This window comes from Bradysia coprophila, unplaced genomic scaffold (genome assembly GCF_014529535.1).
Source record: "Bradysia coprophila strain Holo2 unplaced genomic scaffold, BU_Bcop_v1 contig_232, whole genome shotgun sequence".
NCBI lineage: Eukaryota > Metazoa > Arthropoda > Insecta > Diptera > Sciaridae > Bradysia > Bradysia coprophila.
The window spans coordinates 3,245,137-3,262,822 of NW_023503493.1; the positions used below are offsets into that span (position 1 = coordinate 3,245,137).

A 17,686-nucleotide genomic window follows, 5' to 3' on the forward strand; every position below is an offset into this window, starting at 1 on the left:
TAACTTAGGAGTTAATTTTTTTTCTCTCGCATCGTCTAATAATTAGTCTGTGTAATTCATTGCACATAAAAAGCGTTTTAACACGCCGAGCGATCCGGCCCATTGCCCCGTAGCGAAGCGGAGGGCCGCAATGCGAGCCGGGCGCCGGAACGGTGTTGGTAACTTAGGTGTTAATTTTTTTTTCTCTTGCATCGTCTAATAATCAAACAGAATAATAGATAGCATATCCTTATTTCTTGCAATCAAATTTTTTATTTTGCACGATCATTTCTTTATTTTTTGTAATCAAATTCGTATAATTGTAGATCATTTCTTATTTCGAGACGATCATATGTTAGTGGTAAAATTGCATATATTTAGTGATCAAATTCTTATTTTTTGGTGATCAAATTCTATTTTTATTGCTATCATAAAAAAATTGTGATCATTTCTCTTTTTCTAGTGATCATTTCCTATTTTCTTGTGATCATTTCTTATTAAATAGCTATCACTTTAATTACATGCCTTTAAAAAACGCTCAAATGTATGCTTATCAGCAAAACATCGATGTCTCTTAAGGGACTTTGTAGCCTACATTTGTGCGTTTTTGTTGTAGTTTTGATATCTTTTAACAAAAATTCTTTTTGAAGAGAGATGTCAAAAGCGCCCACAAATGGATCCAATTAATACCGTGTATTTGTTTGACTATGTCATCTGTTTTTGACAGCAGGGCATATTTTCGATAATTTAAATTATCGAAATTATCGAAAAATTCTCCAAAAATTATCGAAATTCTTAAATTTACTTTTGGAGAATTTTGATAATTTGTCGATAATTTCGAGAATTTTTCGATAATTTCGATAATTTAAATTATCGAAAATAGGCCCTGATTGACAGCGACGACAAAAGTACTCAAACTATTGCGGTTCTATATAGCAAAATGGATAATAAAACAAATGAAGTAAAAGATTTGCTCTTCACATCTGCCAAAAATATTTAGATCAAAAATGAAGTAATAGATTCGAAAATAATACCGTCCGGGTAAAAGTATAATGAGTTCTGATTTGCAATAGGAAAAAATTCCGTTTCAACATCAAACGATTCTATCGACTATGAATCATGCGTTGAATGACCAACAATTTTTTTATTCACTGACAAAATCATTTAGCGCTAACTAATTTCTTGACTGTGTGGCCCTATTAACGCTAACAAAAGAAGTTTAATTTGAATATTAAAGACATCAACCAATTACTTTTACGGTCATTGTGTTCTCAGAAGCACCGCGATTAATAATGACCACAAGAGGTGTCACATAATTTAACACTTTCAATGCTTCTCGATATGTATGATGATGTGATGAAGAAAAATTGTTGTTTTTTGTGCACACAAATTCATTGATATCGTTGAATGTGCAAGCATGTAAACAAGCATTTCGAGTTGCAGAGTTGTGCCAATTTTTTCTCTTTTTTGGTTTCAGTATTGCGCTCCAAGCATTTGATTAAGCATCAAATTAGATATTCACATTTGAGTGATTGATACACTCAAAATATTTTGGTCCATGGTCAACATTGTGGTGTGGGCCATGTAATTTGGTCTGTCAATGGACAATAAAATGTGATTAACCATAAACAATGTTTTTTCTTAATAAATAATCGGTTATGTGCACATCTGTTCGAGACTTTGAAAACATCGCAGAAAATGTTGATACTTGACATTGTGCTTGTCGATCAGAAACATGAGATTTTCGTCAAGTTAGATTTTCTTGTAAAAAACCAAACGTGCCCTACGTTGCGAAGTTGCCTCGTATTGACAATCACACACACACACAAATACAATATCTAAATGCATAAATGGGACGTGTCCAACTAGCGAATTATAAAAAAAATGAAATTTCAGCAGGGATTCAACTAATGTCTTTCTATAGAAAGGGGTTAAAAATACAAGAAATGATTTAGCGTTAAAAAAAATTCGCTCGCTCCGCTCGCTCCGCTCGCATTACCTTCATCTTATATCCTTCAATAAAGAGATAGAAATTTTACTGAAAGTTTTGAGAGATACCCAAATTCTGACAGGAAAGAAAATCAAATATAATTTAAGAAAATTTGATAATATTCAGTGGGTGATATCACTAACAAAAGAATATCTTCACGATTGTAATGTCCAAGAGCACGGCACGTACAGCAATTATTTATTTGTCAACATTCACTAGTGAATTTTTGACTGTTTTAACAAGCCTACCCATATCGTCGTCAGAGACATGGATAGAGGAGTGAGATGGGATAGTGAACTTTGACAGTTGTCACTTAACGAAAAACCATTGCTATACGCGCTCTAATTGTACAGAGATATTAGAATTAAAACATGAATTGCAGGTAGATAGATTTGGTAGATAGAAAGTTCCTTTGAAAGACAAATTTATAGAATATCGTCGTATTTTCGATTTTCGTCAAATTTTCCACTTTCGTGAAATTTTCCATTTTCGTGAAATTTTTGATTTTCGTTAAATTTTTGATTTTCGTTAAATTTTCGATTTTCGTTAAATTTTCGATTTTCGTTAAATTTTCGTTTTTCGTCAAATTTTTGATTTTTGTCAAATTTTCAATTTTCGACAAATTTTCGATTTTCGACAAATTTTTAAATTTTGTGAAATGAAAGCTGGAATGAAGAATATTTCATTCAAACTGCACAATATAATTGTCTATTATCTGCAACGAAATTCTGAAAAATCACAACTTACAAACGAACTGATATCGCCCAAAACCTGCCACTTATGGCACAAGTTTTTTTTTTTGTTATAATTTTTCGGGTAAAATTTTTCTTGCTTTCCTCATCAGCTGCCATTTGTGACGCATATTTTTGCGTGTCGAATCGTCACCTACACCGATATCAGTTCTTTCTTTCTAACAGGACTTGCGTCACACTTCCACTGTAATTGGTTTTGGACGATCAATTATGCGTCTGATTTTCGTCAGAGAGTATTTGGATATTAGGGCAACTCTTTGCAATTCTTGTTATATTGTTGTCCTTATAAGAAAAGAATCCACAACAGCTAGCTATACTGCACTTAAAGGACTCGCTTGTGTTGATAAATAGCAGTCAATCATCTGTTAACGAAAACGACGACAAGCCTCAGTGACGAGTTCGACTAATTTTCTTCTTATATGAAGAAAAGCTCGATAAACCTAATGAAGTAAAAGATTCCGTTCCAAACACCAGAACATACTTTAGACAAAAGAAGTAGCCGATTTTCTTTTATTTCAATATGGCAATGTCTTTCTACCACTGCACCAACCAACCAAAAACCAAGTGATTCCCGGTAATTTAATTACTTCGATAAATTCAATTTTCTAATCATTGAATTGCTCTTCACACGACTTTAAATCACACACTTCAGATCAGTCCGATTCGATTAGCAAATTGGTGGATCAGGTAGCAGCAGATTAAAGCAAAAGCAATAACTGAGTTTGATAGAAGACCAATTGATTGCATTATCAAGTTATTACAAGGGACACAATTATCTCTTCATAAACGCTATTATCAGACAGATAGGCTTTTCACTTAGTAACTTAGTCGGTTGAGCAACACTTTCGATACCAGTCGTCAAATCGCTGAGCTATACATTACCCAAACATTCAACAGCGACTTAGAAAATGAATTTGGCGGAATTTTTCCTGGGATCCATTCCCGTACTACTCCAATTTTATGTGGACATGTACCGGGAAACGGATTTAAAAAGTACGATGGTCGAATTGGACAGTGAAATGAACGTTCCGTTCGTCAAGAAATACGATTTCATTATCGGTGAGTTGCTGTATGCACGTCACGGTTGCATAACGTACATCATGCTCGTTATCTCTGTTATGACTAACAAGTTCTTTTCCACTAACTCGCTCAGTTGGAGGTGGATCTGCTGGATGTGTCTTAGCCGGAAGATTGTCGGAGCATTACAGTGTACTATTGTTGGAAGCAGGAGGTTCGGGATCGAAAGAGATTCGTGGTTCTTCAAGACTTTGATCCGAATTCCAATTTTATAGGCTCTCCTCCTCCCGCAACCTACGTTCCATACTTTACGGGTGATGTCGGACGCGATCCTTCGATCAACTACTTTTTTAACTCGGTTCCACAAGCCAATGCTGCGTTGTGTTGCAGTGGGGTATGCTGAAGAGAACACGACTTTTATCTGATTGTTTGAAGTGAATTCTGCTTCTCATTTACATAAAGGTCACAACCACTCACACTGGTCGCATGTTAGGTGGTTCAGGAAGCCATAACGACATGGTGCATTCGAGAGGAAGTCCCCGGGACTTTGACAATTGGGCAACGTTACTGAACGATGACAGTTTCAACTACACAAATGTGCTCAAGTACTTCAAGAGAATGGAAACTTTTGTTGGCCGGAAGTATGGCAGTGATAGTGACGGTAGGTCGAATGGTACTTTTCGTCACTGCTTTAGAGTGAACATTTCTGGGTAAAATTGACAGATTATTACGGTAACGATGGTCCAATTGAAGTATATACCAATGAGCTTCCTGTCCTTGAGCTGTGGCTAGAAGCAGCTAGAGAACTGGAATACGATATCGGAGATCCAAACGGTTTTCAGAGGGAAGGTAGGACATATTCTCTCGTTGTTTAGTCAGTCTTCCAACTGTCCGCAATCATTAATTTCATTAGGATTTACCCCGATGAACATTGCTAGCAAAAATGGTCAACGATCCAGCTCATACATAGAGTATGTGAAACCACACGAACAAACAAGAAGTACACTGACTGTGCTGCGTTATTCGACTGTTTCCGAGGTAAAGTGGATATCTGTCTGACTGGCTCTTTTGAAGTCAGAGCAGAGGAGGTTGTTAGACATACTAAACGTGCTCCCTTTTCTCACATTCTCCACTTTCTGTTTTAATGGTCGTCAGGGTCGGACAGGTTGCAGAAAGGCGCATAGGCGCAAAGAAGCAAAAGTTAAAGGCTTGAAGTGAAGAATGTGAGAAAAGGTCACGTGACCTACTTTTGGAGTCATGCGCGTAAAATACTGTTGTACGTACCGCTTGCAACATTAGGTCAAAATCGTGTGCTCTGTTATTTGAATCTAACTTATAACAATCGACTTTGGGTTAACCAACATTTTATTGTGTTAGATTCTACTCGACGAAGACAAAAAAGCTTACGGAGTTGCCTACTCCAGACATGGATTCCCACAGATTGCCCATGCTGAAAAGGAAATTATCCTCAGTGCGGGAGTGTTTTCTTCACCTCTCCTGTTGATGAAATCTGGCATCGGTCCCGAAGACGTTTTGAATGCTGCAGAAGTACGTACCAAACGAATGACGCATCCAATAGTTGGACATGATTTCTATCAGAATTCAATTGCAGATTCCAGTCAAAGTGCCATTCGAAGCAGTGGGAAAAAATCTTGGCGAGCATCCGTCATTCATTATGACCGGATTTACAGTCAACGATACGTCTCTGTTTCCTGACATTCGAAGCGAAGATGTGGAGAAAATCTTAGCAGAATACGAAAAGGGTGATGGAGTCCTGTCCTATGTGTCGGAAGGTCCACAAGCCTTCATTCGGTCCTCGGTCGCAGAGCCGGAATGGCCAGATCTATGGATTGAGATGCATCCACTTGTTAGCATTAATGGCGCCGAACAGCGAATCAATTTCTACAACGTAGTTGGACGGCCGAGAAGCCGAGGTACATTTTCCATGGATGCTGCAAAGTATAGGGCCGGAATTAGGAACGACGTTGAGTTGGCGCTAATCGATTACCAATTTTTAACGCATCCTGACGACGTTACTGCTCTGATGGATGGTAAGAAAATGTCGATTTCAATGGGAATGTTCTGCAGCTATAACGACGATCGCTGTTAGGCGTAAGATTTATTTTCAGAATCGTTGAGACTGAGGCCTTCAGACGTATAAATTTGACTTACTCTGCACCGGTCGACCCGGCATGCAGCTCATTCACATTTATGTCGGACGAATATTGGAACTGTAAAATGCGACAAGACACTCAGGCTTGGATTCATATGGTAGGGACATGTAGTTTGGGACCGGATTCGGACAACTCGAACTCAACGGTCGTCGATACAAAATTCAGGTTAGTGGCATTAATGGCAAGACGAAAATTTGTCCAAATTTACATAGTTTCTCCCGCTTCGTTTGCACATCAGAGTTCGTGGTGTGTCCAATTTGAGAATTGTCGACGCTTCGGTTATTCCTGAAGTGACAAATGCCAATCTAAACGCACCGGTCATGATGTTGGCCGAAAAAGCAGCAGAAGAAATTATTAATTTGTATGGCGCCCAATCTAGTACGACTCCCACGCCAAGTGAAACAACAACACCAACACCAGCTACTTCTACACCTAGCCCAGTCACAGATGCGGATGATAATAATGGATCACCGAGTGTGAGGAACACAGTCACGCTAACACTGATTTCTGGTGTTTTATTTTCTGTATTTTACTGTTAAATCGAAATAAAAATGAGGCGCACGTTTAGGCGTCACGAAGAATATAAATTTGTCTTGTCTAGTTGCGAGAGACTAAAAACGAATGAAATGAATGAAATGAATGAAATGAATGAAATGAATGAAATGAATGAAATGAATGAAATGAATGAAATGAATGAAATGAATGAAATGAATGAAATGAATGAAATGAATGAAATGAATGAAATGAATGAAAATGAATGAAATGAATGAAATGAATGAAATGAATGAAATGAATGAAATGAATGAAATGAATGAAATGAAATGAATGAAATGAATGAAATGAATGAAATGAATGAAATGAATGAAATGAATGAAATGAATGAAATGAATGAAATGAATGAAATGAATGAAATGAATGAAATGAATGAAATGAATGAAATGAATGAAATGAATGAAATGAATGAAATGAATGAAATGAATGAAATGAATGAAATGAATGAAATGAATGAAATGAATGAAATGAATGAAAAATGAATGAAATGAATGAAATGAATGAAATGAATGAAATGAATGAAATGAATGAAATGAATGAAATGAATGAAATGAATGAAATGAATGAAATGAATGAAATGAATGAAATGAATGAAATGAATGAAATGAATGAAATGAATGAAATGAATGAAAAATGAAATGAATGAAATGAATGAAATGAATGAAAATGAATGAAAATGAATGAAATGAATGAAATGAATGAAATGAATGAAATGAATGAAATGAATGAAATGAATGAAATGAATGAAATGAATGAAATGAATGAAATGAATGAAATGAATGAAATGAATGAAATGAATGAAATGAATGAAATGAATGAAATGAATGAAATGAATGAAATGAATGAAATGAATGAAATGAATGAAATGAATGAAATGAATGAAATGAATGAAATGAATGAAATGAATGAAATGAATGAAATGAATGAAATGAATGAAATGAATGAAATGAATGAAATGAATGAAATGAATGAAATGAATGAAATGAATGAAATGAATGAAATGAATGAAATGAATGAAATGAATGAAATGAATGAAATAAGGTTCATCGTAGGACTTTACTCTATGTATTGATGTGATTATACCTTTTCACACTTGATTTATTGAATGTTTGCAATTCATATCGCAGAATTTCTATTTACGCATTTGCATTTGCATAAATTGCTTCAAATTGCTCACATCCCTATTATATCAATTTCAATTTGCAATGTGAGTTCTGTTATAAGATCATCGTTCAGCAAGAAACGAACTGGTCAGTTGTACAGTTCTATCAGAGACATTCACACAGCATGTCCTCTGCACTCGTAAAATGTGCGCTCTTGTTCGCTCTGTCGATATATTTTGTTCTTGGCGATGCAGAACCGCCAAAATTAAAAGAGTGTGAGTTGGCGAACATGTTCTTCCGGCACGGTTTCAATCAATACCAATCCCGCTTTTCAATATGCTACGCAAAATCGAAACAGTTTCGGCCCAAAGAAGTAATTCCGTACCGACACCATCAGGACGGCAAAGCCATATTTTTCTACGGAATGTTTCCCATCACGACACCATATTGCGACGATATACCGGGACAGGATAGTGTGTGTGGGATAAGGTGTAAACATACGATGGACTATAATATAGAAAATGAAGTGTTGTGCATGAAGCACATGTTTGCGTCGAATATGAGTGAAGAGGTGTCGGGATACTATAAAAGAGAGGAATCAAAACTGTCGGACTGTATGCGAACGATCTTTAACCCATGTCGTTTCGTTGGACCTGGAGGCCGGGCGAATAATGGTGAACCAATTTTCTTGGGTTAACGTTGTTGCACCGCGAATAATTGCGTCGTAATTTATGTTGTTTTATAGTTGGAATCATAGAATTTCCAGTGACACTATGTTTGTACCTTTGCATTATTCTTTATATCATTGAGAAACTGGTCTGAGACGGTCGAATTGGCAGATGTGTGGCGACGCTGTTTTGGTGAGTAAATTGATTGATTTAAGCTTTGCTTAAGGGCCAGGTACAGCTAAAGTCTCTACAATTTACCATCGAATTCCGACGATGAGAACTCAAATTTTCCTGTGGAATTAATTATTTAATCTAAATTTTTGTAATTCCCGCCGCGCTTGTTTGAACAATTCGCTTATTTTCACTTTCACTTGATGCCGTTTCTGTCTATGTTGAAAAATTTGAACATCGGACACATAAATGTTCAAATACGTGTCGCACCCTTTGTTACAAATCACCTATAGAAAGGCGGGGCGACAGGGACAAACCTCAATGGCCCTAGACATAAAAGCGAAAGTATATTCTACTGACGACTTTAGCCTATTGGTTCTAATTTGTATACTTTCCACTACTCTAATGAGTGGAACCAGTGTTAGAGTTCAAAGCTGAACCGTTTTGAACCGATTGTCAATGTAAACCAGAGAAAAAGCTGACGGAATCGGTTCATGTAAAGTGAAGTTGAATAAAAAACTTTCGTACGACCTATACCGGCAAAATCATTCTTGGCAAAACCGATGTTCGACTGCAACTGGTTTTGATCCTAGTATATCACAGATGGCACCCGGTTTGGTGCTCAACTTTTACCATTACCACAGTTCGGTAATGAAAGAGATACCGGGACTATCTCGACACAATTACCTTCGGTAATTCATTCGTTGCACTCTATTTGATGGTGAAATAACTGCATACTGGTAAAATATCCCAGAAATGTAGCAGTTGGACTTTACTAGATTTTTCGATCAATGAGAAGTAACAGGCACACATAGCTTGAGAGAAAATTTAAATTCCAACATATCAAATTGAAGGACTTGACTGACGATTGGCACGATATGCCGAAATGTTTATGCTTCAATGATATGTTCAAGAACACAAATGTTCTAGTTGAGTCCGTACTACTGAGCGTCATTCAATGACAGAAACTAATTCCATTAAAATTTCTCTCAAGCTATGTGTGCCTGTTACTTCTCTAGGTGCGGTTGAATGAATTTTAACTGAGTATTTCGATGAAATTTTGATATTTTTGGATATGATTAGTCAGCTCGGAGCCCTGAACAAGGTTCCGCAAAACTTTTGTTCTTGATTCAAACGATTCCTATGAACGATAGAAAGCTAAAAACACACTTACACATCTTACACACTCTGCTTCCTTGTGTTTCAGTTTAAGTAAAATAATTTTTCTTTCACCTTACACAGATACTTCAATGACGCTCATATATCAAAAGATGTTCGTAAATAATGGCTTTCGTTTCGGAAATATTATGAAAATTAGACCGAGCTGTCCAGCTGGAATTAGAAATTCAATTAACGTTCAACAATAGGTTGTTTGGATTAAGTATAATAAAAATAATCAATGTAAATAAAACAGGCGAGCAATCGAAACTGTTGTATCCGACTGTGATTTTGACAACTACAATGTGTCGACCATCGACTGTTGCATTTGTTCGCCTGTTTCTAGTTCAAAATATTTTTTATTTTCTTAATCAGCGAAAAAAAATGTGGATGTTGACATTTATCATCCGAGACAAATATAATCGATAGATTTAAGATAACCCAAAATATTTACGTAGTTGAGAGCACAAAATAAATATATTTAATCTGAATGCAAAAAGATCGTTTCTCGTCTTATAATTGTAATAGATCAGTGTCAAATAGCGGTTTCTTCTCTCAAAAAGTGTCAAATGAGTTGTCAATTTCACAAAGCAGACCTCAAAAGATGTTTCGTTCACAGAGCCGCCCCTTGAAATGTATGAAAATTTTGTGGCGTCTCACAGCCCAATACTTTTTTTGTTCGATTTGAGGTTAGCTTTGTGAAATTGACAACTTATTTGACAGCTCAAACGACATTGACAATGATCTATTTGATGAGGTTTAATCTGAGACCTATGACCTAAACCTACGTTTTTACCATATCGTTGGGATCATCGAAAGGATGTTAAATTTAGGAACCAACCTTGGAACACCTCACTTATATCGAAAACAACCCAAATCCATCAAAAAATCTGATAGAAATTAGGAAGTGTCACAGGAATCATCTGTCATCCCAAGCTAGTGGAAGTTAATTCTTAATGATTCCAGGAATTTCCAACAAGAAACACATCCCAAAACAACACACACCTTTCACGACATTACCATCCATTTCATGCACCAAAATATGCAACACACACACACACACCCACACATACAAATTGGCTTTGGAGACTTTGCTTATTTTCATTAAAACATCAATATTTCGAAGTTCAATATCTCATCCAATTTTGAAGCTGCAGTAACGTGTGATAGCTCGTTGAACTCGTATGGATTCCTAGACTCCAGATAACCTAGGGGTTATCCTAGGGGACTTAGGGGCCACTAGAGCCGAAAGGAAGAAGACAAAAAGTTATTAGTAAGCTCTGCAGTCCAAAAAAAAGCATTTTTGGTAGTGGACTTGCGTCACGCCCGCTTACTAACGTGCGGGCATGATTCGCGAAAATACCAAGGTAAAATACAAAGGAACTCAACACAAGTTGCACACAAGTCGAATTCGCTTTGTTAGGTTGCAACACATGACAAAACTCAAAGCAGTTCTAACAACATTATTGCACCCAATTTGAGCATTTGCATTACCTTCAGTTTATTTATACTTTGCATATTTTCCTTAATTTTCCACAACAAAAAAATTTTGAAAACTGAGGGAAAATTCTGGGAAATCTATCAACCCATGGAAAAGTGCTTTCCCGAAATTCGGAACCTGTACTCAGATCCGAAAAATATGTGACTTTTTTTTAGGAATTGACATCTAGTGACTTCGGACTTGTTAAAAGTTCAAATGTTATACGAGAAAATGGACAAAAACGTAAGAAATGTCTGATCTAGACTACTTGTCGGAACGTCAGGATTTGACATTATTTTGGATGAAATTACTTCTGAAACAGTCACAAAAGTATTTTCACCGAGGATCGGGGTCAAAACAATAGTTGTTCGTTACATAAAAAGGCTTTCGTAAAAGTAAATTGAAATTTTCATAGGGAAAATCGTCAAAAACCTAACAAAAATGGAACCTTCCATAATCTTTGGAGAGAGAGGAACTTAACGAACGTAGTTTGCCCATTTTTTGTTCGACACATGGACCTGGACTAAAAACAATAGCCGAATTTGACTCAAAAATTTCCACTGTTCAGAAATCCCTTGTGATGAAACATTTTTAGTCTGGGTCGTATGTTCATTCGCGCGTTGGGGAACTTATCGAAAATTTGACAATGAAATATGATAGGGGGGTCAAAGTTGTGGAACTAATTTTTCTGTGTGTGCCGCGAACCGGTAATACCGGTAAAATAACCGGTTTAGTGTAAAACTAAACACTTGAATATCTCTCTGTTAAAAAGCAACATTTCCTTATGGGGTTTGTTTTGCTTGAGAACCTCATTCATAGCCGACATTTTATGGAAGAACTTTTTTCAGGTGGATTTGTAGTATTTTTTGAGGTGAACAGATGTAAGTTCCTATGATTCCATTATTCCTGAATGCTCCACTCCGTTCCAGATCCTAGAAATCACAGATTATGGATTAATTGGTGTAAGTTGGGGATGTAAGTCTCTCTTGTGGAACTCAAAGAGTAGTCTAAAAATGAGTTGCGCTCATTTTTGCGAATCTTCACTTAAAAATTTTTAAGTTCGAAAATTCAAGATTTTTTGGGGATTCCACACTGACAAAAAAAGTTTCGAAAATCTCAGCTGTTGCAGCTTATTTTGTCTCCAGGTAATCTACAATAGCTGCCACAGCTGTAGCGCCCCATACAAAAAATACAGCTGCGGCAGATAATGTAGATTACCTGGAGACAAAGTTACCTGCGACAGGTGAGTTTTTCGAAACTTTTTGGTCAGTACATTGTCAAATTTTCGATAAGTTCCCCAGCGCGCGGAACGGTTTTTTCGACATAAGAACCCAGACTATTTATAGGTAATACTTTGTGTGTTTGGACTAAGCAGAGCACACAACAAAACAGATTTAATAGAAAAAATTCGCCATCGACAAAGCGACAAAATGAGTGTTATGACAACTGAGTTCTTTATCTTCATACGTCCAACCACATTACCACAGACCATCAATGCATTTATCAGACCACCATTAGGATGTGGTAACAGTTCACAAAAAGTTCAAAACAACAACCAACCGAACGAAGAAGAATTTGTTCAACCTTTGTCCACGGCGTAACCACAAATTCGATTTCAATCAATTGTTAGTGTTACATCGAAAGCGTAATAAAGTCATCCTGCCGTCACATATAAATTTGGTTAGGTAGGTCAGAGAGAATACACCTCCGTTGTCTGACTCTCGTTTACATAACGAAAATGATGATATCGTCAAGTCAAGTCATCGTGTGTGTGTGTACACTTCAACAAAATCGAATTGAATAATCGTTGGCACAATTCATGTACGCTGTTGCTTGAAGGCTTAGAGATGTATTTAAATATGAAATGGGCAGAGAGAAAAACAGTATGTGAATACAGCTATTGCATGTGCACTTATATGTACATGGTCTGACTATAACAGCAGCAGCACAATCCTCATTATCTACGTCCCAATCGCAACAGGTAATATATGGGTACCGATATCAGAAATGAAGTTTTGAGAAGACAAAAAAGCCACAACGAAAAAATCCCAAACACATCGGTCTAATCTCTACCATCATGATGAATGAACTTGCACCATCGGCAGTCACAAAACATCGTCACAATTAATGTGTTTGAACTTAATGGGTAAGTACTTAATAAGCTCGCCGAACACACGTAACATTTTCATTACCAACAATAGCTGACAGCCCACACGTAATCAATTTTTCGTCTCTCATATTAACGAAATTCGATTCATGCAACTCCAGCGGTAATTATCAGAAAAAATCTAATAAAATTTGCTCGAACCGTGTCGTCATGCAGCACAAAATGTTTTCCCATCTTGTTAATTCGCATTGTTTTTTTCCGTTAAATTAAATTAACTGACATCAATCTGATCACACAGTGATCTGGCAGGCCGAGATACGGCCACTGTGGATGGTCGATGTATTTTTCGTTCAGCTGAGTTGTAATCATCAAAATATTTTTAGAAATGGCCATATGATGCAATCACTGAATCTGCTACTTCTTTTGTTCTACATAAGAACACTTTATTTGGAAATTCTCGCATAGTATTGCCGTTGTCATCGATAACAGCTGATTACCCCTCTTCTTAAAAAATACGAAAACGCTGGATGTAAGAGGTCCGGATGTAATAAGTTTCATTGAAAAATGAAGGTCAAGTAGTCGTGGGTGAAATGCTGTTAACCGCAAAGTGAAGTCCAATACTTTCCAAGTTGAAAATTATTGTCAATTACGGTGTTAGGATTGTTAGGAACTGGACCCACTTTACCGAAATTAGTTTTTGGGTGTCGGGAAATCTCTCACACGCGAATCATAGTATGTGTCTCTTTACGTCATGTAACACAAAGTCATGATTTTTCTGAGATTCACCAGTCAGAGGTGAGTCTCGCATACCATTAATTTGTGTGGTGTGTGAGACTATCGTACCCCGTTTATTGAAGTCAGGTTACCTGCAGGAATTTCACGTAATGTGATCTTGCCTGTAATTTGCCACTTATCGTTACAATGGAAAACGTACAGTTCGTTCCCCTTTAAAAAAAATACAATTTTAGATTCTTAAAAGTTTTAAAAGTCATCGACGTTCCCAGTCAATTAAGCGATTCCCAGTAATGATATTTTGGTACAACAATTAAATTCGCTAAGGCATTTTCAAATTTTGCGCCAAAATATTATAACCTGGAAATTGACTGTGCATATCGATGACTTTTATGATTGATTTCCACTTACCAAAAAAGGACTAAGTGTGAGAGACAAAATAGATTTTTTTCAATTTTTGCTTTAACAGCTTGCTCTCTCACGGAGTACCTTTTGTTGAGTGGAAACCATACTTTAAACTAAGTCTGAATCATCCGTTTTGTTTCCGTTTTCATTCCGTTTTGCCGCCATGTACATGACAGCTGGCATTTCATACAAAAGCGCATATTGTTTGAAATGACCGACAACTGTCATGTGGACGGAGGCAAAACGGAATGAAAACGGATGACTGTGAGGTGTCCTTAAGAGTAACTATATCTAGAGCGTGAACGCGTGTATTGGTGTAAAATCGTACGGTATGTATATCTTATACAAATTGATGTTAGGACTACATTTTAACGTACAAAATACCAAATTGCCGATCCTGAGGTAATACAAACCCTTGGCGGATCATAGTAAAATACGGAACCCACGTTTAGGGTGAATTTGCGTGCAGAGTCACGACTCGTACGCACCACCGACTGCAAAAATTCTATAGAAAATCGTAGGTGGTACAATGAAGTGAACTTGCGCTGCAAACGAATTCATCCGAAAACCAGGTAGGCACACAAGCAATATTGCGTTGATGGGATCGACAATTATGCTGCGTTTTCCATTGTTTAGCCTTTGGTGAACATCAGATTACAATGGAAAACGCAGCATAATTGTCGATCCCATCAAGGCAAAATTGCTTGTGTCTTTTCGGCCAAATTCACGTCATTCCATTGGAATTCAATGAGCTGTAGTTTGTTTTAAATTAAGATCGTTTTAAGGGATATACGACATTTTGCAGTTCGCTTCAAATTTTCCTATTGTCAGAACAGTTAATTTATGCAAAACAGTTTAACAAGACTTTCAATAATGGCTCTTTACGCGTTACACGAAAGAGTCTCGGTGTGCACAACACGCACCATTTATTACAAATAATGTTGATTTTACCAACCAAAAATTTTCTCCTACTCTATCCATCACTTGCGATTGTTGCTTCTTTTTTGCTTTATCTGGTGGTCATACTGTTGTACCATCATGCAAGCAATGTCTTAACGTAAAAGTATGGGATATGGTTTGTAACAAAACAATTTTTTTTTCGGTTGTATAAAAGCATCCTCCGGTCATACATCGAATAACATTTGTCTAATTGAATTCGCACGGTTCGTGTCTAAAGGTCTAAAAAAAATTGAACAGAAACAAATCGGCCAAAATGGTTAAAATTGTTGTGAGTTTATTGGTGGTCGCGTTAAGTGGAGTGTTTGCTGCACCAGCACCGCAAGAGGATCCATCGCAAATACAAGTGGTGCGATACGAAAACAACAACAACGACGTCGGGAAATACACATACACGTAAGGCGTTCTTTAAGTGAACCATTTGTCGTTGGTGATTCTGATGATCATACAAGACTTGGAACAGTGATAAAGTGATTGGGAAATTTTCTTATAAATTTAGGGAACCTTTCCTCTTGGACTTAAATCCCTCATTTTCGTTGAAAGTGCAATAAAAACAGTTCCTTGTTAGTCATAGCAATTTTATTTACCTGCAAAAGCAGTACCAAAATGGAAAATCATGAATCATGAGGTCCATGAGAACCATGAGGTCCATGAGAACCATGAGGTCCATGAGAACCATGAGGTCCATGAGAACCATGAGGTCCATGAGAACCATGAGGTCCATGAGAACCATGAGGTCCATGAGAACCATGAGGTCCATGAGAACCATGAGGTCCATGAGAACCATGAGGTCCATGAGAACCATGAGGTTCATGAGAACCATGAGGTCCATGAGAACCATGAGGTCCACGAGGACCAAATGGTTCAGGTGACATGGTTAATAGTTAGGTTAATAGTCAAATGGGAAGACAAAAATGTTTTTTAAAAAATGTCACCGCTAAAAATTTAACCCCAAACAGTGTAGCACATAAAACTGTGGCGCAAGCCTGAAGTGGAATTAGACCATAATTTCGTCAAGTTACGATTGTGCTACGAGCGAAGTGGTTCAACTTTTCGTCCACTCTAGTCACGAAACTACTTGACCTATTTTTGGGGACTTTTTTTTCGAACGGTCTTCACTTTGGTGTCTCATTTTTTTGGCCATTCCTCTGTGAATCTTTCAAGTGCTTAAAAGGGACTTAAAATACTCATCTTGTCTGTAGATTTCATGGAAATGGATGTTTTAAGTTGAACTCACAGTCGTCAATTTTGCCTCCGGGTAGCTATCCGTTCACGTGATGTTTCTATTGTTTAGATGACTTTTACATTGTTTTAATTCCAACTGTCAACGGAGGCAAAACGGCTGGAAAACGAACGACTGTGAATTCAAATTTAGAGCTGAGTTATACCAAAAGTCACACATTTGTTACTCAACTAAAATCAGCCGCCCTGTTGACCACACAGATCCTATTACGCAGTTTACAACTTCAAAATCTGGTTGATACGAAGAAACGCCTATCAGGTGGGGAAGAATAATCGTTCGGTTTGTCATCCCATAAATGACGACATTGCTATTGCAACTGACTTACTGCAATGTCTCATATATGAACAAGATCGACGCATTTTCGTAACATGTCCATTTGTATCTACAATAGAACAGTTTCAGTCTCTAGTCTAGACAAAATGACACCAAATGGGCACTCCAGCCAAACATAATCTCCTTAAGAGCAGGCATTGTTTCGAAGCCTTAAAACTTACACATAAAACCTCTTTCGATCGAACGAAATTCATTTCATTTCTAATCAAATCCAATTCATTGCAGATATGAATTGAGCAACGGTCAAATACATTCCGAAGCTGGCGCTTTAGCTGAAGTCGGCGAAGGCGACGAGAAGGTCCAAGTCATTGTTGTGTCTGGCAGTTATACATTCGTTGGCCCAGACGGAATTACATACTGGGTCAATTACACAGCCGATGAAAATGGTTACCATCCTGTCGTCGGAACTGGTCCTGGGGGAATTAAAGGTGGTGACACTGCATCGCTAGATCCCAGCGTATTCAAATCTTTGGTTGGTTAATTTAACGTTTCGTTTTGTTTCGATAAATTAATTAATTTTTAGTTGAATTTGTTAGAATTTAAATTGCAACATTTTTGATTGAAAAGATGCTATTTGGAAGCGTATGCGTGTGTAGATTGGCTGTAAATATGAATGAACACATCAGAAAGAGAAATAAATACAAAGTTAAGAATTCACTGAATTTGTTTTGATTCCCTCAAAATCTTTCACCGGACGGCAAGTATCAGGAACCATCAGGAGTCTTATGGTCGAATCTATTACCTCACGACTCTGATGCCAACTAAATTTCAATCACGTTAACCTGTCACATACGGCTATTCATCGGTTATCGATAACGACGACAAAAATAATGACAACCTCTGGGTAATATGGTCCTTTGTATAG

The 17,686-nt window shown here is 37.1% G+C and overlaps 2 protein-coding genes and 1 long non-coding RNA gene across 3 annotated transcripts; all 3 read left to right on the top strand.

The window, feature by feature from the left end:
- Positions 1 to 3,531: 3,531 nt before the first annotated feature.
- On the top strand, positions 3,532 to 6,499 carry LOC119075950 (oxygen-dependent choline dehydrogenase 1-like). The gene is made up of 10 exons (XM_037182516.1): positions 3,532 to 3,780; positions 3,875 to 3,952; positions 4,014 to 4,132; positions 4,201 to 4,399; positions 4,462 to 4,587; positions 4,652 to 4,776; positions 5,116 to 5,286; positions 5,351 to 5,789; positions 5,849 to 6,077; positions 6,151 to 6,499. The coding sequence occupies exons 1-10, from the start codon at positions 3,630 to 3,632 to the stop codon at positions 6,449 to 6,451; spliced, it is 1,938 nt and encodes a 645-aa protein (XP_037038411.1). The 5' UTR covers positions 3,532 to 3,629; the 3' UTR covers positions 6,452 to 6,499.
- Positions 6,500 to 7,694: 1,195 nt separating this feature from the next.
- On the top strand, positions 7,695 to 9,730 carry LOC119075977. The gene is made up of 2 exons (XR_005087516.1): positions 7,695 to 8,427; positions 9,649 to 9,730. It is a non-coding gene; the product is annotated as an uncharacterized LOC119075977 (long non-coding RNA).
- Positions 9,731 to 15,406: 5,676 nt separating this feature from the next.
- Positions 15,407 to 17,476, top strand: LOC119075974 (cuticle protein CP14.6-like). The gene is made up of 2 exons (XM_037182561.1): positions 15,407 to 15,641; positions 17,047 to 17,476. The coding sequence occupies exons 1-2, from the start codon at positions 15,502 to 15,504 to the stop codon at positions 17,300 to 17,302; spliced, it is 396 nt and encodes a 131-aa protein (XP_037038456.1). The 5' UTR covers positions 15,407 to 15,501; the 3' UTR covers positions 17,303 to 17,476.
- Positions 17,477 to 17,686: the final 210 nt, after the last annotated feature.

What these genes read in the sequence shown, in the direction of transcription:
- LOC119075950 (XM_037182516.1), top strand. Translation starts at nt 3,630, where the DNA reads ATGAATTTGGCGGAATTTTTCCTGGGATCCATTCCCGTACTACTCCAA. An exon ending in CGTTACTGCTCTGATGGATG is followed by an intron (nt 5,790 to 5,848) that starts GTAAGAAAATGT and finishes GATCGCTGTTAG; the next exon opens with GCGTAAGATTTATTTTCAGA. An exon ending in GTCGTCGATACAAAATTCAG is followed by an intron (nt 6,078 to 6,150) that starts GTTAGTGGCATT and finishes TTTGCACATCAG; the next exon opens with AGTTCGTGGTGTGTCCAATT.
- LOC119075974 (XM_037182561.1), top strand. Translation starts at nt 15,502, where the DNA reads ATGGTTAAAATTGTTGTGAGTTTATTGGTGGTCGCGTTAAGTGGAGTG. An exon ending in GTCGGGAAATACACATACAC is followed by an intron (nt 15,642 to 17,046) that starts GTAAGGCGTTCT and finishes AATTCATTGCAG; the next exon opens with ATATGAATTGAGCAACGGTC.